General features: G+C 52.2%; 1 protein-coding gene across 1 annotated transcript in view; it reads right to left on the bottom strand.

Annotated features, from left to right (window-relative positions):
• CDH23 (cadherin related 23) overlaps positions 1 to 21,720 on the bottom strand; it is a 223,341-nt gene that overhangs the window by 71,825 nt on the left and 129,796 nt on the right. The window contains 8 exon segments of the mRNA XM_058810630.1: positions 360 to 467; positions 2,426 to 2,538; positions 3,268 to 3,384; positions 3,600 to 3,672; positions 5,911 to 6,038; positions 6,125 to 6,230; positions 6,792 to 7,029; positions 8,148 to 8,212. Coding sequence (XP_058666613.1) covers positions 360 to 467; positions 2,426 to 2,538; positions 3,268 to 3,384; positions 3,600 to 3,672; positions 5,911 to 6,038; positions 6,125 to 6,230; positions 6,792 to 7,029; positions 8,148 to 8,212 — 948 coding nt within the window.

Below are 21,720 nucleotides of genomic sequence, written 5' to 3'. Positions count from 1 at the left end.
ATTTTGTTCCCGTCATTTTTCTCTCAGTGTGATGGAATAGAAGCCTCCCCCTCTTCTTCTCTTTTATTTCACCAGAGGGACTTGAAAGGCTGTAAATCAAAGTCTCTCAGAGAGGTCCTTGAAGGAGGTCGCAGGCGAGGCTAAGAAAAGGAGGATTTGGCCAAAATCCACACAATTTGGAGAGGGAAAAAAAATATCCCAGGGGAGAGAGAAGAAACACAGGGGATGGTCAGCAGCGGGGAGGAGGCTCAGGAGTAAGGTTTTAAATGGAATTAAAGATGGTCTGGACTGAAGGTGACACTGGTGGCACTGGTTTGGTGGTGTCCCCAAACCAACCCATCACCCTGTCTGGCACGTACCGTGGTGACATCCGAGTTGGGGGGCGTCATTTCCACCAGGTTGATGAAGTATGGCTCGTCCTTCCAGGTGGGGTAGTTGTCATTGATGTCCAGCAGCGTGATGTTCACCTGTGGGAGAGCAAGGAAGCACAGCTGCTGCAGGAGGCACAGGTTCCTGAGGCATGGAGTGTCCCCTGGATGTGCCCAACATGTGTTTCTGGCTGTGGCAGGGTCACCATCCCTCAGGCACTTGGGGACATGGGTTAGTGCAGGCTGGACCTGATCCTCTTAGAGACCTTTTTCCTGAATTACTCTATGGTTTTGTGATGCTGTGTTCACCCTCTGGAGGGAAAACCTGCAAAAAAAAATTCAACATCCTGCAATTTTGCAGCCCTTGGGCAGAGCTGAGCTGGGTTTTGTTTGTATTTATCACGGTTAAGAACAACCACAGGGCACAAGGTGTGTCTTCAAACAGCTCCTTGACTGGAAGGGGGATGAAAATCAGTGGGAGAGAGGATGCAGTGGGAATGTGGCAGGAAAGGAAGGAAAAATCTGAGTGGCTGGTAAAAAGCAACAGAAAAAAACCCAGAATAAATGAGAAATCAGAAGAGGGTACAGTACACAGGGGGTGGGAGGTGCGAAGACAAGAGCAGGGGCGAGGATGGTGCCCTGAAGTGTTGCCTGTCTTCATTTTCCCTGTGACAAATGGCACCCCAGTGACAGCAGCGAGCCTGTGGGATGCATCTGGCTGCCTGGGGGTCTCTCACCTCCCCACAGCACTCATTTCTCCACAGGTGTCTGAGGGAAAGGGCTGCAGCTCCAGGGCAGCCTCCATCCCTCAGCAGGTGCTGGTGGAGCTTTTCCTGGGATCCCCCGTGCTCCCACTCCTCTGTGTCCCGCTGCCACACCAGGCTGAGCTGCTGGTGCCACCCCGTGGCAGAAGATGCCACTCTGGACGCCACAGCCTCCAGGGACAAGCCAAAGCACCACGGTGGATCCTTTACCCATGGGGAAGATTCCCGATCCATCCTACTCCAGGCAGCTCGTGCGATTTACATCACCTGGGGACATTGCAAGGCCCCTGAATGGACCTTTATTCCCGGTCAAAAATTATTATTTTGTGTGCCAGGTGTATATCCCAGCAGAAGATTTACTCTGCTGCCCTAGTCTCGCTGAGTTTTAATACTCTTTTATTTTTTAGGCACCTTTCTCCCCCTTTTTTTGCCTTTTAACAAGGCTGTTAGGAGAACACAATCCCATCTGGAGCCCCAGAGGAGATCTCAGCACTCCACACTCAGTGCTGGTGCCCAGCCAAGGCCACCACATGTCTCTGGGAGGTTCCATAGGGAGCTTCCAGCCTGCTGCCACAGACCTCCTGATGGACAATTATTGTAGGACCATTCCTCAGCACAATCACAAATGTTTCTGCATCCCTCTGTGTTGTGTGGGACATCCTCCTGCAACCCAAATGAGCAGGAGCATCCAAATGAATGAAATGCCCAAAGAAATGTGATGCCATGAGCAGTGAGAGAGAGAATCATGGAATAGCTAAGGCTGGAAAAGATCTTTAAGGTCATCAAGGCTGGATCTTTGGCTTTTGTCCGGGTATTTCCTGTTGGCTTGGCCAACAATGGGGTTCCCTGGGGCCTGAGAAGGGCAAGGTGAAGCACAAGGCTTCAATGTGCAGCTCCACCAGGACCTTCCCAGACTGGCTGGAAACCCTGGATCTATGTGAACAGACCAAGGAATAATCACGTGTAGCTGCAGGCTCTCCGAGTGAGCCCCTTCTGGAGAGGAACAAAGGGAGCCGAACAAAGGGAGAGTTCTGCAGGTGAAATAGGACTCATTACCACATCCACAGGCTCTGGGAAGTCAAGTGCCTCCTGTGTGAGTGGTTTTCCAGGAAAGCAAGCTGATTTCAAGGTCTGCACCACTTGGACAGTCATTTTGGGAGCCGCAGCAGGGGTGGCGTGGAGGGCAGGAACCATTGTGTGCTCTTCCCACAGCAAAAATGAAACACTGCAGCTCTCCACAGCCCCAGGTGGGCACCAGCGCCTCAGGGAGATGGGAATTCTCCCCCCACTCACCATTGCAATGCCTGTCTTCTGGTGGTGCCCCACGCCTCCATCCACTGCCCGCACAATGAGGATGTACTCGGATTTGGCCTCCCGGTCCAGCAGAGAGGTTGTGGTGATTTCCCCTGCAGCCACAGGAGATGACAAGGTTAAAGGAGAAACAGTCAAAACCAAGGTCAGGATAGCCCACAAATGGGCCCTTTTTTTTGGATCCAAATAGATGGAGCTTGGCAGCTCCTGATCTAACAGGAACCTTCCCAGCCAAGCCTTTCCTCAGGCTGAGGAGCTGAGTTTCCACGATGCCTCTGCTGAAGCTCTCGGGGTGACTGAGCAAATGGAGGTGCCTGAAATCTGGTGAATCCCTCAAATTGTGGGAATCCTAAGCAGGCTGACTGAGGGAGAGGAGGGAAGGGTGGGTGTGACTGTGCTCACAGGGGTCTTAGGATGAGGGAAGAGACGAGGATCTGACTCCATGTTTCAGAAGGCTGATTTATTATTTTATCATATATATTACATTAAAACTATACTAAAAGAATAGAAGAAAGGATTTCATCAGAAGGCTAGCTAAGAATTGAATAGGAAAGAATGATAACAAAGGCTTGTATGTCGGACAGAGAGTCTGAGCCAGCTGACTGTGATTGGCTATTGATTAGAAACAACCACATGAGCCAATCACAGATGCACCTGTTGCATTCCACAGCAGCAGATAATCAATGTTTACATTTTGTTGCTGAGGCCTCTCAGCTTCTCAGGAGGAAAGATCCTAAGGAAAGGATTTCCATGAAAGATGTCAGTGACAGGTGGGGGTGAAAGAGGGAACTGAGAGGAAAGGGCAGAGCAGGTGCAGCGCTCACCTGAGCGAGCGTTGATGCGGAAATGCGAGGAGCCCTCCAGGGAGTAGATGATTGACTCCTGCCCGTACTCCCGGGACCGGTCCATGTCCGTGGCATTGAGAAACAGCACTGTGGCTCCTGGGGGAGGCAGAAATGAGGGCTGCCATGAGCCAGAACTGCCCCACACTGCTCCTGCAGCCACCCAGACAAGGGGTCCCTTCTCCTGCATGTGCACAAAGCTGCCAAACCCCCAGGCCCCACAGCTATGAGACTTTGCCTCCCCAAAAGGCATCCCCCACCCCGTTCAGGGCCCTCCTGGGAGCCCAGAGAAGGAGCAGGGGTGTGCCCTGTACCTGCCATAATGTCCTCCATGACGGTTATCACGTAGGAGGGCTTGCTGAACGTGGGGGGATTGTCGTTTTCATCCTGAAGCAAAGAGAAGGTCGAGAGGCTGGTTGGGAAAAAGGCAAAATGGTCAAGCAGCTGCAAGAGCCTGGTGTGGGGATGCTCCTGGGTGGCTGCATCTCAAGGTGAGGCCAGGACATTGAAACACTGTTTGGAGCTCTCCACTTCCCTGGAGCTGCCCTGGAGACTGATTTCTACCTGGAGACCACGGATGGACCTGCAGGTTCAGCTGCTCCTGCTGCCACCCAACCTGAGATTTGAAGCAATTTCACGTGCCAACGATGCCCATTGTGCTGCAATTAAATTGCCAACCCCTGCTTTAGTGTCTGCAAGCAGGTGGTCTTTAATCAGCCTTTGAGTCACTCAGCTTTGCTGGTGCCTCCTCTGAGGGTAATGAGGAGCTTGTTGCCTGTCCTGGTGATGTCCTCACCATCCCTCCTCTTCCTCCTCCTCCTCCTCCTCTTTCCAGGGATCAGTGGGGCTCATCCAGGAGGTCTGGGCAGGTTAAAGGCAGTGGAGAGGCTGAGTGCAGCTGGATGGGGCTGAGCTGGGGCTCCAGCTGGGTGGACAGGAGCCAGAGCAGATGCTGTGTGGTGTCATTAATGTTCCTGAGATCATCAGGCCATGCTCAGCAAGGCCACGGCCCGGCAAGCCCAGTCCCAAGGAGGCAGGGTTTGCTTCTGGCTGGCTCTCCATCTGGCCAGAGCTGGCCTGCACCTGCCTTCTGCTGGAGAAGGACATTTCCCACTTCAGCCACAGGAGGTGCAAGGCTCCCCAAGGCACCTGCAGCGACGGCAGACAGAACACAGCACTCTTCCGCTGCCAGAGAGGACAATATCCACCCCACCAGCCAAAACCAGCTTCTGTGTTCTCCTGATCCTCCCTACAACCTCACCCTCAGACAGCCACTGTATCATAGAATCTGAGAATGCATTGGGGTGGAAGGGACACTAAAGCTCAGACTAAAACTCAGTTCCCACCCCCTGCCATAGCAGGGACACCTTCCACTGTCCCAGGTTGCTCCCACCCCCATCCAGCCTGGCCTTGGGCACTCCCAGGGACCAGACAGCCACAGCTCCTCTGTGCCAGGGCCTCCCCACTCTCACAGGGAAGAATTTCCTCCCAATATCCAACCCAAACCTCTCCTCTGCTCCAGTGTGAAGCTGATCCCCCTTGTCCCATCACTCCAGGCCATCTCCAAGGATGCTGAGAGTGGCTGATGCTCACCCCAAGCACTCAGCCCCTCTCCTGCAGGCACAAGCACGCCAAGAGCCGCCGGCTCATCACCCTGAGGAGGGTGCCAGTGGCAGGGAGTGAGGCAGAAACTTATTAGCAGCGCCATTTCCTGGGATCCCGGCGCCGCGCGCGCTATTAGTTCTGACTCGGCGGCTCCTCTACAAAAGCGTATTGTCCCCTAATGGGAAATCTACAAGGCGAGTTTGACTTCTTTATTAAAAACCAACAACCAAAGGATGAAAAAAAATCGCCTCCCTCCCCACTCGCTCTGGTTCTGCCTTCTCACAGCTCTTGTTCCTCAAGTGCCATCACAAAACCCTTCCCCCTCATTTTCTTCCTAGTTTTTGGCTTTTATTTCTTTTCTTTTTCCAGCAGAGAGAAATTCCCTTTGGTGGAGAGCGGGAAAAGTGACAGCTACTTAAACCCTGCCAGCGTACAGGCCCAACCCGGGGAGATGACCCACTGAAGTGTGGTCTTGAAAAAGAGGTGTTTATGCTGTCGAGAGCCCCGTGTGGGAAGGATGTATTTAACCACCACTAACTCCCTGGGCACTGCCTTGTTCCCCCTCTCTCGAGCACGGTGAGGGATCTGAAGGAGGGACACGCTCATGGGACTTCATTCCCATCTTACAGCATCGCTGGCTTTATGTCCTTCCCCTCCCCAGAGTGACGCTGCCTGGCAGAGCTCCCACAGCTGCGAGAGTGACACGTTATCAAGCAAACTGTCTCCATCACTGACACCTCCCTGCAGACACCCTCAAAGCACAATGTGCCTCAAAGTGACACGCTGATCTGATCTGATCTTCCCGAGGAACGCTGCTGTGCTTGGAGCCTGCCAGCAGAGACGCCTCCTCCAGAGGGATTTCCACACTGCTCCTCACCCCGTGGTTCGCTGTGGCATGAGACACGTGTAACAGGAATGCACACATCCTCCATGGGGTGGGGCAGCCTTGGTGGGTTATTGATGAGTCGATAGCACTGCCATGGGGCAATAGCAGGGAGAGCACGAGGGGGATGCACTTACAAACACCTCGATGGTGACGGGCACGGTGCTGTTGAGCGGCGGGTTGCCGGCGTCCTTGGCCATCACCGTCAGGTAGATGACCCCGTTGGCCAGCTGCTCGTAGTCCAGGGGGTGGTTCACGCTGATCACTGCAAGGATGCACAGTGTGGGGGGGTCAGGGCAGCAGGATGGGGCAGGCTCAGGGTGCCCCTGGGGCGCCAGGACCAGCACCTACCTCCGTACCCTTCCGACACCGTGATGTCGAAGTACTCGCGGAAGGCAGACGCATGCACGATGCTGTAGGAGATCTGGTTGTTTGGAGGGGAGTCCTCATCAGATGCCTACGGTGTGAGCAGAGGGAACACATGGGAATACATGGGAGCTGTGCCAGGGAGAGATGAGGGGATGGGAGGTGCAGGCTGGAAATGTGATGGAGGCAGCTGTGCCCATCAGGGGCCCTGAGGGGATCTGTAAACCAGCCTCCTCTCACCTGCTTCTCTCATGCAAGAAGGAAACTGGTTGTGGGGACCTGCTTTGGGAGGTGTCTGTTAAAGCCATCACAGGCACTGATCATTTTAAACTAACAGAGGGAGGTTTAGATTAGATATCAGGTAAAATTTCACCCCTGTGAGGGTGGTGAGGCCTTGGCACAGAGACGATGTGTCTGCCCCATCCCTGGATGTGTCCAAGGCCAGGCTGAATGGGACTTGGAGCTACCTGGTCCAGTGTAGGATGCTCCTGGCCATGGCAGGAGGTTGGAACTGTTTGGGCTCTAAGCTCCCCTGCAACCCAAACCCTGCTGTGATTCTAACCCACTGCTGTGTCCCTGCTGCCCGTGATTCAAACCCACTGCTGTGTCCCTGCTGCCCGTCCCAAGCAGCGGAGCCGCGGCAGTGCCTCACCCGGAGCCGGACCACCTGGCTGACAGAGGGCTCGTTCTCCCGCAGGGCGCCCAGGTAGGCCTCCTTCTGGAAGGTGGGCACGTTGTCGTTGACGTCCAGGACGTTGATCCTGACGCGGCCCGTGGTCTCCTCGCCGCCGCCGTCGCGCGCGATGACGGTCAGCGTGTAGCGCTGCGTGCTCTCAAAGTCCAGCCGGGCCGTCAGCACGATCACACCCGTGTCCTTGTCCAGGGAGAAGCTGGGCGACAGCAAAGGAAGGGCAAAAAGCCTTGGTGACCACACACTGGAGAGGTGTATTGCTGGCAGGGGGCTATTTACAGACCACTAACGGGCTGGGACTGCTGTGCAACGTGCCTTGAGCTGTTTGATTTTCCAGCATCAGCCTCATTCATGGTTATGACAATGGGAAGATGCCAGCAGCTCACATCCCAGACAGCAGACCAAGAACTCAATGTTACAACTCACTTTATAAGCTTCTTGACCAATCACACAAAGCAAAAGCACACTGACAGTATTTATATCCGTATAGTATTCTATATTGACAGTAGTTCTATCCAATCACCATAAGCACATGTACCTTTGGTTAAGCAATGCTTGCTTATTTCAAATACAATACCTGCTTGTGAGCCTTAAAACACAATGCACAGAGCAGCATTATTAAGCTTAGAACTTTCTAATATCTTGCTAGATAAACTTTTCTGCAGCTTAGAGAGTTATTCTAGACAAGCGTTAATACACAGACCATTGTTCTATTTGTCCTTGCTTTTCTATAATTTAAATTTTTCTGCTGACCTATCTCATGGCTGTTGCTTAGCTCTAATCACTGTTCTACTGTCATTGGGGCCTGCATTTTGCAGCTTTCCCCAAACCCTCTGATTTTGTAGATTCCCATGAGATGGAGAGGCAGCAGCCTGACAGAGTGAAGTTCTTTGTTCTTTTTTCTGTGGGAGGTTAGGTCCCAGAGCACCTCCAAGAGCTCCACACAGCTGAGCAGTGAGCAACCCTCAGTGCTGCCCAACAGACAGAGAAAAGGGGTGCAGAGGCCCCCAGATCTGTTCTGCTGGGCAGCCCATGTGTGCTCCCCAGCTTTCCACCACAGCTGTTGCTCCAGGGCTGACAACTCACTGCTAAACCATTTACTGGTCTCAGGCAGCGCTGGTGGTGCCCGCAGGTCCCACCTTAGCAAAGCAATGACACGTGCTGAGCATCAGGCATGTGCTGAGCTCACACCTCTGGGAGACAGCACACACTGGGCATTTCACAGGTAGGACATAACCAGTGCCTTTATTTGCCCTTAATGTGGGGTTAGAAGGGGATTTTTGGAGGATCACACTCCCGCCAGTCAGTCCCACTCACCGGTCGGGGTCATCGCTGAAGAAATAACTGACTTTCCCATATGAGCCCACGTCGTTGTCAGTCGCCTGGAAAACATAAAATGCAATTAATAAATGAAGGTATTTATGGAAATGTTGCATTGGACACACCTCTGCCATAGGAGGGACGCCATGATCTCATAGGGGAAGGGCTCCTCTCCCTGAGCCAAGCAGAAGAAAACCTTTGGTGATGGACTGACCCAAACCCCCACACCCTGTCCCTGCTCTGTCAGTGGGAAGGAGGGAAGAAAAGGTGTTTTTTAAGGGCTTGTTTTGCTTCTTATTATCCTCCTGTGATTTTGCTAATAATAAACTCACTTTGTACCTGCCCTTGGAGTGTTTTCTCCCAGTCCTTAACTCATGAAACCTTTGCTGATTTTATTTTTCTCTCTTCTGCCCAGCTATAGCACAGGAAGGTGAGTGGCTTTTGTGGGTGTCAAACCAGGACAAGAGTAGAGGAAATAAAAACCTATTGCACTCCAGAATGGCCCCCCAGGTTAAAATACAGATCTGCAAAAGCAAGGAATAGTGATTTTGGTCTTGCTTTCCGCAAGGACAGCCCTTCTGGGGGTGCAATCTGCTGCATTCCCACGGATGGAGTGGCTTGGGATGCTGTGGGATGCATCTACTCCATGGCAGCTGCTGGAGCTGGAGCAGGCTGGTCACGGCTAAATGACCAGCACCTTCTGGGGAAGGTGTTCACAACTCACTGTGTCAGCTCTGGATGAGCAAAGCAAGATTTATTTGTGTTTCAAAGCCTTTGCTCTAATGAATTTATAAAATATGCATGAGTGGCAGCAGGAAAAAGGAGCAGAAAATTTTATTTTTAGGTGAGGAAAGCTGAATGCAATCCCCAAAATATCCTTTTTCTTCCCCAGTATATTTTCTAAATTGAGTCCTGTCTGGATTACTTCGAGACCAACAGGTCTGTGAGGAAGCAGGGTCAAAGACACATTTTATGTCCAGATACCAGGAAAAGGCTGTATTTTAGGAGTGGCTTGGAATACAGCCTGTTCCTGAAACCTTCCTGATTTATCCCTGGCCTTGATTACCCTTGGCAGCAGAGCAAGAGCTTGAGCACAGCATTACCCCATGTGCTGCTCCCCTGCCACACCACGGGCTGACAGAGAGCACAAGGCAGGAAAACCTTTATTATTATTTAAGTTTTCCTCCCCAAACACTCTCCCAGGCTGAGAAGTGCACTCCTGCTGCTTGGTGCCAGCTGAAGGGTGCTCTGGAGGATCCAGACCTACTGATTCTGCTGATTTTCCTCTCCAGTACTGCGATGCGATTTCATTTCCGTGGGCATTGGAATTGTGCTGGGTAAAATGGAACAAATCTGTGGAAATTTGCCTGGAAAGATGCCCAGAGAGAGAGAAGCACCCACTCCTGGGGGACAAAATGAGAGACTTTCCCAAAACCCTCTAATTTTGTAGATTCCCACAGACATCCATGGAGGTGCTCCATCCCAGGCAGAGCGTGCAAACTCTTCCATATGGAAACACTTGGAGACAAGGGGGGTCACCCTGTCATCTGCCCACACCAGCATCCTTCAGGCAACTCATTCTGGGGTTAATCCCCAACCTAACACCTGCTTCCAGCCCCTTTTTGGGTCCTCTCTCTCCAAAATCCTTGAGCTTTTCCAGCACCCTCAGCACTGCCAGCCCTCAATCTCCAGCCAGGATTTTTTCCTATCCATTACTTCTGTGCCCACAACTGCTGTGAATCCCTCAGTTCCATTCATTCCTAAGTGGCAGAGCCCAGAAAAGCATTTTCCATGCACCTGGATGGGCTGGTGATGAGATAATGATTTACAGGGGGTCTGACAGTCCCCGAAAGCACGGGCAAAATGAATTCCCTTCATTTGGCCCCACACAATTGCACTCCTAAGTGCTTATTGCAGTGACAGACAACACTGGGAAAGTGTAATTTTCTTCTGACGAGGGGAAAAAAAACCAAAAAAAAAGAAAAGATAGGGAAGGAGGAAGGTTAAAAGAAGGTTAGCAAGGAGGGAATGGGAGCCCTGGGGAGAGGGTGGCTGGACCACAAGCTGTGATGACATCAAAAGTGCCAGTGAGGCAAAAAGCCCCTGTGCTGAGGAGCCAGCAGGATGGGCAGCCTGGCTCTGCCCCATTCAGCACCTCAGCAGCCAGGCTAATTAATGTCCCTGACTTACACCGGGGAGGTGGGAGGTGAGGCTGCCTGGATGGCTCTCCTGGCAGCTGCGCATCGTGGAGATAATGCTGGGCAATGGTGCAGGTTAGTTGAGCGTGAAAGGGAACGTGCTAAAAAAAAAGCCAAACCACGCACTCTCAGCATATTTAATTTGGGATCTTCACCTGTTTCTGCATTACCAAGCTTTTTCCCCTCTAAGGGTAAAAAAAAAAAGGATGCTCAGCTGCTCAAGCCCCCGGGGAGGCAACACACACTCCCTTTGAGGGCTGTGAGGGAGCACACGCCTGCAGAACACCCCAAACCCCAGCGAGCTGTCAGCAATCCCAGGGTGCCAGCTGTTTTCCCGTTGCTTTTCCCAATCACTGACTCGTTTTCCCCCCCAGCACGCAAGCATCCATCCCCACAGCCTGGGGAGGGAAGGCATCTGGCTGGAAGTTTCTCGGGGTTCCACCTGGAGAAGCAATCAAATGGCTTTTACGGCTCTCCTCTCCTGCCCGGAATATTAAAGCAGGATTTGCCCACTGGAGCCTGCAAAAGGGCAGGAGGAAAACGCAGGTCCACATCTGTACTTTTATGAGCTGTCACCAGCGCAGACCATTTCTAAAAAAAAAAAAAAAAAATCCCACATTCCCACATTTGTGCAGCTAAACTCCGGGAGAGTGGCAAGAAGAGGGAGCCTGGATAACCCAAAGGATTAATTTACTGAGCTGCAGCATGGTGTGAGCACCCGGCACACAAATCACACAAAAATATCACACGAAAATATCACACAAAAATACCCATGGGCTGGCTCTCTGTCCATCTGCATCCCCCAGGCACAAATATTTGGGATGTTTTGTCCCACCAAGGGCCATCACATCCACCCTTCCCAGCCACCGGCAAGGCCAGCAGAGCAGGAGACAAAAGCGAGGAGCTGGTTCTGCTCTCGTGGGCAAATCTGCAGGAAAGGGCATGTCGTCCAATTTGTTCAGGAAACAATAGCAATGTTTGACATGTCATCAGGATTGATGGAGCAGAAATTTACATGGGAGAATTCAGTTTTAAACAGCTCCACGGAGCTTCACCCGGTAATGGTTTAGACATTCATCATCCGCCAGACCCACTCAACGACTCCTTAAACTGCCGCAGATTAACTCCGCTCGCAGCAGCAGCTTCAGGGAGCAGGGCAGGAGCAGCCAGCACGGGCTCAAAGAACCAAGGAGAGCCTTTGAGGTGGCTCAGATCCCCCACGGAGACCCTGGGACAGCAGTCCTCCTTCTCCCAAAACTGCCAGACAGGGATGAGCAGCTGGAAGTTGGTTGAGCAGAGCTCGTTGGAATGATGATCAGGGCTACCATGTTCTGCCTGGCTAAAGAGCCAAAACTCCCCCTTGGAACCCCTGGGATGGCAGTCCTTCTCCCAAAACTGCCAGACAGGGATGAAAAGCTGGAAGTTGATTGAGCAGAGCTCGTTGGAATGATGATGAGGGCTACCATGGCTGAAGAGCCAAACCCTTCCCACCTTTCCCACCAGAGCAGGCCCCAGCTCTGTTTGTTCTCCTTCACCCTCTTTGTTTTCCCTCCCTCACACGCACAAAGCAGGAAATAAAAATTGATGGGGAACAAATTGCTTTGGCCAGGAGCTCTCTGCTTAAAAGAGTTGTGGCAGGAAAGCAATTACAGGACGTCAAAAAGCTGTCAGGCTGCTGGAGTGACCAGGCAGAGCCTCGTCCCTGCCTGCTCCAGCAAGATGCCTGTGGCTTGGGAAAGCAAACAGAAGGAGGATTCCTATCTGCTTCCTAGTTTTTCGTGGGGTTTTTTGGTTTTCTAGGAAAGATGTAGTTGCTGCTTGGGGCTGCCTGGGCAGCCACGGGCTGCTCAGACTGTGGTACAGGAATTTCAGGGTGGGAAGCCATGCCCTGGCATCCGGCTGATTTTTGGAGCCACCAAAACCTGCATGTATTAAGTAGGCAGCCATCCAAACATCCCTTCCTCGAGGCAAGCTCAGGTCCCAGGGGAGTTACAGCTACCTGCTGGCAGCCACTGGGATTGGGATTTGATTTGTGATTCGCAGGAGACAAATGTGAAAGGCCAGGGGCTTTCGTGAGATGCAATCACCGGGCTGCGAAAGCTGAATGGAAAACCAATGGAAAACCTACTTAAAGTTATTATGGAATGACTTCAGTGGGGAAACAGCTCTTTTGTCAGCATTGCCTGGCCCGGCCGTGCTCTCTCCCTGGCTTTTACAGAGAGGCTGCCCGGTGGGAGGTGGCAATCAGAGCCGCTGGCTGGCTGGCTCTGGAGCCCAGTGGCTCCAGTGATTAGCTGGGAAGGAGGGAGTGGGGAATCAAGGCAATTCGGGGCTGCCACTGCTCCCCCAGCAGCTCCAAGGCCTGCCCAGGGCCAGCAGCTCAATCGGCGCTAATGACCCCGGAGGGCTGCGCTGAACCCGCACAGGGGGGAAAAATAGCCAATCAACCCCCCTGGGAATGGCAGAGCCTTTCCCCACCTCTCCTGCCAGCCACCAGGGAAAACAAGAGCCTTCCTGATTGTGTTTTATAACAGCAGCCCCTGCAACACCAGCTCCACACAGGCGAGGTTAACACTTGCCTGGGCAGCCGTGATTTAGCGGGCAGTGATTTACTGGAATGGCTGGAGACTGGGCTTTAAAGCACCAGGTGACAGAAGAAAAGTGAGATAAACAGCCTCTCCCAGCCTGGGTTTCCACTGGTGACACCCAAGACCATTTAAATGTCCACGGGTTTTACTGGAGCTGGGTGCAAGTTCTCCGCTAATGAACCGCATTGATTTCATATTCTCCTGTTGTCCACCTAAATGGCAAGTGGCACATCTCAGCGATTAAATAACCCCACAACTGCCTGGCCTGACATCTCAATCACCTCGCTGTTGGGTCTCTAATGAATTTTACAGCCCAGCAAAATGGAAGAAATTAAGGTCAGAGTCTGGTGGAGGAAATATAAATTCTCAGTGATCACTAAAGTGTTTGCAAGGCTCTGGGAAGCCGATCATGCCACCACCATCTGCAGCTGCACCTCGCCCAGGTGAGAGCCCCAGCAGGCACAGGGGGGCTAAAAACAAAAGAGGAGTGATGGGCTGGACAGGTCCTTGCCATGAGATGGGACATGAACACATGGCATTCCAGCCTGGAGAAAGGGAATGGCAAAACCCAAGTGATTTGCATATCTAATGGTTCCAAATGCCCAGTTCAGGAGAACCACCCTCTTCTTCACACACCAATCTCAGCATGTCAGCAGCACCAGGGGCACCTCAAGGTCATCTGTGCAGGGGTGGCACTGCCTGTGTCACAGTGTCACTCAGCTAACAGCAGCCCCTGCACACTGATTCCCACGGGAGCTCGAGGAATCACAGCCTCGGATGCTTTGGGAGAGACTGAGGGCAGCTTTGAAATCAGATTAAAACCCCAGGAGAGTTGGCTCCACAGGAACGCTCCTCTAAAAGCATGAGGAGTCTGGGAGAGGATGGATCAAGGTGAGGACAGCGATGGCCCCAAAGGGAGTGCCGGGAGGGAGGTGTGAGGCCAGGGTGTTCACGTGGCAAAGAGCATCACCTTGGGAAAGCCTCTGCCTTGAACTCTCAGCCACATCCCAAAGCACCAGGCACAGCCAGCAGCAAAGGAGAACCACCAACCCCATCTCCTACTGGGAACAGTGGGAGCCATGGGGGGAATCCTGCTGCCTGCCTGGTTGTGCAATTTGCACAGGAGCAGGGCTGCATTTGCTCCCTGATTTTCTTTTCCCTCTCACAGGCTGAATTGTTGGGTTTTTCCTTTTTTTTTTTTTTTTTTTGGTTGGGCATGGGGAAGGGGCCAGGCTGTGATTTTGTTTTGTTTTCCCACCTCTGCTCTAGCTGTGCATTTTTCCTGACAGCTCCATCAGGACAGGGAGAGGCTGCACGAGCTGCAATAAGTGCGTGTGTCTCTCTCTCTCTCTCCCCTCAGCTCTTGGGCTGTCATGATTCCTATTCCACCCCATTTCGGTCTCACGGATTGATATTTAGATTAAAGAGATAAGCACAGCCAAAGAGCACTGGGCCCTGACAGAAAGACGAGAGCTTCAGATCTGTCAATCATGCCTGGTAACTCCCTCCTCCCCTTCCCTTTATTTACAGAGCTGGCTTGATAAGAATATTTAATGGGAACAAGGAGTGCAAGCATATTTTTGTACTTGTAAAAACCCAAGGAGCACGCAGGAAGAAGCCAAGCCATTCATGTTTAACTTTCCAGGCAATTTGGAATCATCTGCTTTGATTATTTAACTCTTTACTGTTTCTTGTGTTTGCAGTTTCCCTCTCCTCTTGCAGATAAAGGATTCAATTTTCTTTTAAGCGGCAGGGAAATTGGAAGAGATTTTGTTCTGTTTAAGCACAGCTGGAGATGGAGCACTGGGGAGGGGGGGACTGAGAACAACAAGATCAATTAAGATGCTCACAGGGAGGGAGAGCTGCGTGGGCCACAGGTGGGGAGAAGGGCTGGAGGAAAGGACAAAGCCCAGGCTTGGCGGACATCAGAAATGTCCAGCTGGGAGCTCTCCAGCCCCCAGGAGCTGCTGCTGAGCCACGCTTTCATATTCCCACCAGTGCCCTCCGGATGTGCTCCTGCTTTCTTAGATCCTCTCCACACGTCTGAGCCTCTGCAACACCCAGCTTGCCCTGGACATTTGGCTGGCAGTCCCCAGTTACCACCACCCGGTCCATGCCCATTCCTCCTCTGCAGCAAGGACTCCCCAGGACATTTTCCAGCCACATAAAGCAGAAGGAAAGGAGGAGGCTGGGCTAGGAATCCTCCTGGTGTGTCCCCACACTGTGCTTCCATAACCCATGTGAGAAGGCAGAGGAGGTGCAAGGCACTCCTAAGGCAGGTGGGGCAGGAGATTCCCTGCAGAGCAGGACACAAACTCAACCCCCTGAGCAAGATGTAGGGTTGAAAAAGGTTGAGAAGCCCTGTGCTGCCCTCATGGTGGCACTCCTGCTGACCACCTCTGTTCCTAATGCTGGGAGAGCACCCCAGGTGCCACCAAAGGGACAGGGGATGGGTTATCCCACACTGATTCCCCATGGAAAATCCCTGGATGCCTTTTTACCCATCCACTGATTTGCAAAATATTTCCCCACCTCACTCCCTGCCTTCAACTGCTGTGTCCTGGTTCCATGTGATTCCACGCAACCTTCCCAAAATTAGGAGCAGTGTAGGCTTTCTCCTGAGGCTGGTCCTCAAGTCACCATCACCAGGTGACAGAGAAGCAGAGCTCAGGGTGAGCCCCTCACCCACCAGCACCTCAGAGCTGCAGCCTCCACTACTCCCCGACTGTTTCTGCCCCACTGAATTTATTTATTCTTCAAGAAAAAGGGGAAAGAAAAGCTTTGGAGATCACCAAGAAACAACAGGCAGCAGCAGCTCCACAGGTGTTGGGGGACAGAGAGTGCCCTTGGCCACAGGGATGGTGGAAATTGGACTTTTCTGTCCAGTTACACAAAACCACCCAAACCCATGGAGAAGAAGGTGAAAAAGAATGTTGGGGAAGATGAAACAGGAAAGCCTCATAAATATGATTGCCTGGCAAAAGATTTTGAGAATATGGAAACTATAAGCGAGATTGAAATGAAGGCAAGCTTTGAGATACCTCAGTTACTGAACAATGGGGAAACAATGGTGTGGCCAGCTGAAGGTGATCCCCTTTTGATGAAACAACACCCTCTGCTTGCAGACAGGCCCAAGGCTCAGAGCAGACCCTACAGCTTGGCAGAAGGGGCCCAAAGAGGAGTTTTTAGGGTTTAAAATGTAACACGGTATAGTAAAGTAATGATTCTTATAGGCTGTATGGAAATGCTGTGGGATTTGTATCTTGCACTAGATTGGTTTGTGAGAATAAGAATATTCAACACAGAAGAAGATTTATGGTATTGTAACACGAACCTTGCTCTCTTACCTCTTGGCTCTTACCCCGTTTACTCTCTTACCCCTTTTACTCTGTTATGCTTTTACTCTCTCCCCCTCTCTTCTCTGGGGCCTGCTCTGAGCTGTGGCAGCTCCCAGCAGGGCCCTGCACCCAGGCCCTGTGCAATAAACCCCAAATCCCAGCAGGGCCCTGCACCCAGGCCCTGTGCAATAAACCCCAAATCCCAGCAGGGCCCTGCACCCAGGTCCTGTGCAATAAACCCCAAATCCCAGCAGGGCCCTGCACCCAGGCCCTGTGCAATAAACCCCAAATCCCAGCAGGGCCCTGCACCCAGGCCCTGTGCAATAAACCCCAAGTTCCTGACCTGGCTGCAGAGATCTCTGCTCTCTGTCCATCCCAACTGTCCTACCCCTGTTACTCCTACAGAAGAAGGACCAGCCTCTGCCCTGAAACCTCCACCTTGCTTTATATGGCCCTTGGCCACAGGGATGGCAGGATGCAGTGTGGGGTGAGTCCTGAAGGGAACCAGAAGAACCCCAAAACCTCATTCCACCACATCAGGGCTTGGGGTGGGACAAACCCAGAGGGATTTAGCTCTCTGGGCATCCCACAGTGGCTCTGGGATGGCTGCAAAGCAGCGTGGTGGGGTGTGGGGGCACCATGAGGGGATGCAGGAGCCCACAGACCATGGCACCATCCCTGCCAAACTCAAGGGCTGATGGCTGATTGGGGAAGTGATTTGCATCCTAAATAGCTGTTTATTGATGTCTGCAACTCTCCTGGCCAGGGTGGGGAAAGTACCTTATTGCTTTCTTGTTGACTGGCGTTTACAGCTGGCTGGAAAGGAGGGGAAAGGAAATCAGGCCGGGATTGATTTTCCCATCCCCAACAGGAGGCTAAAGAGAGATGGAGGCAGCAGAAGAAAACTGACAGCTGGGTGGTGAAGGAGAGGAACTTTGCCAACCAAATTAAAGGTTGATTTAATGAGGAGAGTAATGGAAGGTTAATTAGCACATTTACTTCATTAGGTTCCCTACTGACAAGGCTTCTCCCAAGGAAGTGCAGTGGCAGGGAGGGGGAAGAGGAGAATCCAGGTGAATGGATGTGCTGGGGATGATGTTCAGGGAGGGGACAACCCATGGAGGGCAGGAGGAAGGGACTACTCAGGAATGTGAACCCAGGTGTGTGGGTATATATATATTGAATGCACACCCATACATAAGAATACACAGGCTAATGCATTTACCAAAAACACAGGGACACCATCTCTTCACCTCTTCCATCAAATAATCTGAGAATTTTAATCCAGATTTCATGAAAAACCAGGGAAAGCAGTGGGGTTTTTTACACAGAAGACTGCCTTAAAGGTTCAGGTTATCAAGCCCCAAGGGAACACAGTGCTTATTTCACCTGCCCTGCCACATATCAGGAGATACAGAGAATCATTCCTGGGCTGAAATCGATGTCTGCTGGTTGAATTGGACACCACAGTTTATAATCTGAGGTCTGCTGGAGATGCTCACACTGTTTCTGAGGGTCTCCAAAAGATAACTGAGGAAAGCCCACCAGCAGCTTGCCCAAAAGTATTTTGTGTGTTTGAGTGTGTTTGTGTGTGTTTGTGTGTGTGTGTGTATTTAAAGCTCTGCAAAGTCCCCACATCCATTTCAGACTCCCTGAGGGTGGTTGTCATCAGGATAAACCAAGCCCCAGCCCAGGCCAGAGGAGTTTCAGGGCTAGGAGGACACCAAGGCAAGGCAGAGCACGTAACCTCACAGAGATCTGGGAGGAGGATATCCCACAGAGAAGGAAGTCTTGAACTCAGCAAGGATTTGGGACAAATAATACAGAAACCATCCTACAACCATACTACACAACCATGGTTTGCTACACAGACCATCCCAGAGAGGTGCTGATGTGGTTTCCAAAGCGTGGCTCGTCTATCTGCTCCATGCCTGACCTGGCTGGAGCCAGGAAGAGCTGTCAGGAGAGGATCAGGAATAGCAGGGGCTAATGCCTGCTGGGAGATGCTTGGAGGAGAGCTAGGGGACAATTCATGCCCTGCAAGCCCCTCCATGCCTCCCTGGCCTGGACTTTTCTGTCCAATTCCACAAAACCACCCAAACCCATGGAGAAGAAGGTGACGAAGAAGGACCAGCCTCTGCCCTAAAACCTCCATCTTCCTTTATATATATATATATATATTACTGTATTCTAAACCCTTAAACTCTAAGTTTTCCACCCTGTGATATCACACACTACTATCCAAACTCCACACCCACAATCCCAGTTCTGCCATTCCATTTTGGAAGCTTCTCCACGGCCTCACATCAGCCGCAGTGTTGTCCTGGGGGTCAGTGCCTGTCAGCACAGAAATCTGACATTGCCAGCATCCAGGGCTCCAGCAGGAGAGCAGGGAGGGGGTCAGCAGCTCCCCCCAGCTCTGTGCTGCTTGGCAGCCAGCTGATGGAGCCCACAGCCAGCGATCCCAGCCTGTGCAGCCAAGCCAGACCGGGGCAAATAAAGCAGAGAGGAGGGATCACGGAGCTAGGATTACTTTCCACACTTCCCTGGAGAACCATTTTTCTCCCGACACTTCAAGGCAAATCAAATGCATTGTTGTGTTAAAAACAAGTTACTCTTGGTTTGTTTGGGCTTTAATGATTTTGGTTATCAGAGCTTTTCAGGAGGACTTTGCTGCGCAGATCTGTGGAGTACGAGGAGCTTAAGGAGATCTCCCGCCCCTTAATTCCTGCCTCCTGCTGGGTTGCCTTAGCCCCCTTCCCCATTCTCCATGTCTGGCAAATCCATCAGCAGCTGGAGCACAGCTCTGGGAGGCCCCTGGCAGCTGCTGGCAAAGCAGCAGTGTCCAAAGGCAGGTTTGGAGGGGCACTGTGCTCTCTGCTCTGCAGCTCTGCCGTGAGGCAGGACCCCGAGATGCCACAGGCTTGGTGTGACACAGGCTCACACTTTCCCTGAGCTTTCCCATCCAAGCACCACCCCAGGGACAGGAGAGGATGCTGGGCTGAATTCCCCCCTCCTCTCCCTGCTGAGGGAGCTCACTGGAAGCTGGGCTGGCTGTTGGTGACCTCAGAAGCAAGGCCATGTTTATGTAGCTTCTTCCAGCCAAAAAAACCTTGCCAGCTGAAAGCTCCCTCCTGCTCTCCCCCTGGCCAGGCTGCAGAAGAGCTCCTCAGGGGAGCTCCAGCAGAATCAAATGAGCTTTAAGGTTCCTGCCAACCTGAAGCATTCTATCACTCTGATCGTGGGCTGGGCACATTCATCCCCCCAGCATGGTCCATCCCCAGAGTGTCCCATCCCAGAGCCCCACACCCTCTGCCAGAGCAGGCCCCGCACCTCACCACACCTCTCCAGGCTCCATCCTTCCAGCCTGATCCTATCAGGAAAGGCAGCAGCCCTCAAAGCCACCAGGCAGGCAGGACCTGGTGGAGGTGTCAGTTCCCCAGTTAATCCAGGGTGCAGTGTCTGCCCTCTCTGCCTCGTTCCTGGAAGGCATGAAGTTATACTGGCTGCCTCCTTGCTCAAGAAGTGTGAAATTCCTTCCCTGACCTTTTCTGTTATGTTATTAAAAGGCTTCATGGCCAGTTGTTTCAGAAAAAAAAAAAAATTGTATTTCAATATCTGCTGGTACTGGGGCAGAACTGGTCCATCTCTTCAGGATGAGCTCTGCTCACCTCCCTGCTTTGCTCCTGCTTCTCAGGAGGTGTTTGCTGCTGGGTGGGAGCCCCAAGCCTTTTCATGCTGCCTTTTCCTGGCACAGCAGGGTAGGGGAAAAATGAAGTTTGCACTAAGAGAGGCCCCTAACAACTGCAGAGCCCTGGACAGGCTGCTTGTCCTTCAGCGGTCACAGACATGCAATGGACATGTAACTCCACAAACAGACATGATTTATGTGGCCTGGAAGCTTTGGCTGGAGTAAGGAGCCCTCCACACTGCAAAACCAGGAATGTGTGGCCTAAGGGGCTTATCACATGTGTAAAGAGTCATGGAATCATTCAGGCTGGAAATGGCCCCTGAGATCATCGAGTCCAACCACGAACCCAGCACTGCCAAGCTCACCACGCACCCACAACCAATATTTATGTGTTCTTTGAACACTTCCAAGGATGGTGACTCCAGCACTTCCCTGGGCAGCCTGTTCCGATGCCTGACCACCCTTCTCACTGAGGAAACTTCTAATATCCAATGTAAACCTCCCCTGGCACAACTTGAGGCTGTTTCCTCTTGTCCTGTCACTGGTTAAGTGGGAAGAGAGCTCGACCCCACCTGGCTGCACCCTCCTGTCAGGAGCTATGCAGAGCCAGAGGAGCCCCCTGAGCCTCCTTTTCTCCAGGCTGGACCCCTTTCCCAGGTCCAAGAGCATGGAGGCAGGAGAGAAAGCTGCCTTTGGGCACACTGTGAGCTCCCTGTGCAGGGCAGGAGCTGTTCCCAAGGAGCCTGGCCTCTCCAGATGTTCTTGTGCAAGCAAATGACCACCTGAGCCTAAACCATAAATGCCTTTCAGGCACAGAATTAAACAGATGGATGGATGGACAGGGAGATGGGGGGAATGCTAAGCAGAGAGCAAACAGTCTTAGAGGTTGGACAAGGTTGTGCAGTGCTAGGGAAGGGGCTGAGGTTTGACCAGGAATCCATGGATCTGATCCCACTGCTCCCTGGGCAAAGGGAAGGAGGCAGGGAGCTCTGGGTCCCTGCAGGTCTGGCTGCCTGCACTTGGGGTTGTTTTACAGCTGATTTATAGGTGTAACAGGCAATGTTTCTCTGCTGTCACTGACACGAGGATCTGAAGTGCCGCAGAAACAAATGGCCATTTGTCACAGCAAATGAAGTCTGCTTGCTCTTTCCTTCTGCCTTTCCCTTTCGGCTGACCACGCTGAGGGCAGCCTGGAGAGGGTGGCATTGAGGAGAGCCTTTCCTCTCCTTTCCCAGCCACAGCCAAGGTGGGATAGCCAGGATGCACTCACTGGAGGATGGGCAAACAAACAGCAGCTGGCACCAAGCCTCGTGCCACCCTTCAGCAACCACTCACCCAGCCCACACACTCCCCTCTTCAACCCTGCTCATCCATTTCCTTCACCCCACAAGCCACCTCGTTTATTTTTAGCACCTTGAACCCCACTGTCTATCCAGACTGAGACTTTTTTGCACAAAGGAACACAAAAAGAGAGGATCCAACAGAAGACCCCCTTAATGAGGATGTCATCCAGCAGCCACCAAAAAAGTGGGCATGGCATGTGGCTGGCCAGGCTTTCTCCAAAACCCCATCTCTAACCTGTCACAGACATCTTTTATGAAAAATCCTTTCCTTAGGATTTTTCCTCCTGAGAAGCTGACAGGCCTCGGGAGCAAAATGCAAACATTGATTATCTGCTGCTGAGGAATGCAACAGGTGGATCTCTGATTGGTCTCATGTGGTTGTTTCTAATTAATGGCCAATCACAGTCAGCTG

This window comes from Ammospiza caudacuta, chromosome 9, assembly GCF_027887145.1.
Source record: "Ammospiza caudacuta isolate bAmmCau1 chromosome 9, bAmmCau1.pri, whole genome shotgun sequence".
Taxonomy (NCBI): Eukaryota; Metazoa; Chordata; class Aves; order Passeriformes; family Passerellidae; genus Ammospiza; species Ammospiza caudacuta.
Note: the sequence above shows the minus strand (reverse complement) of the source record. Positions and strands in the feature narration are given on the sequence as shown.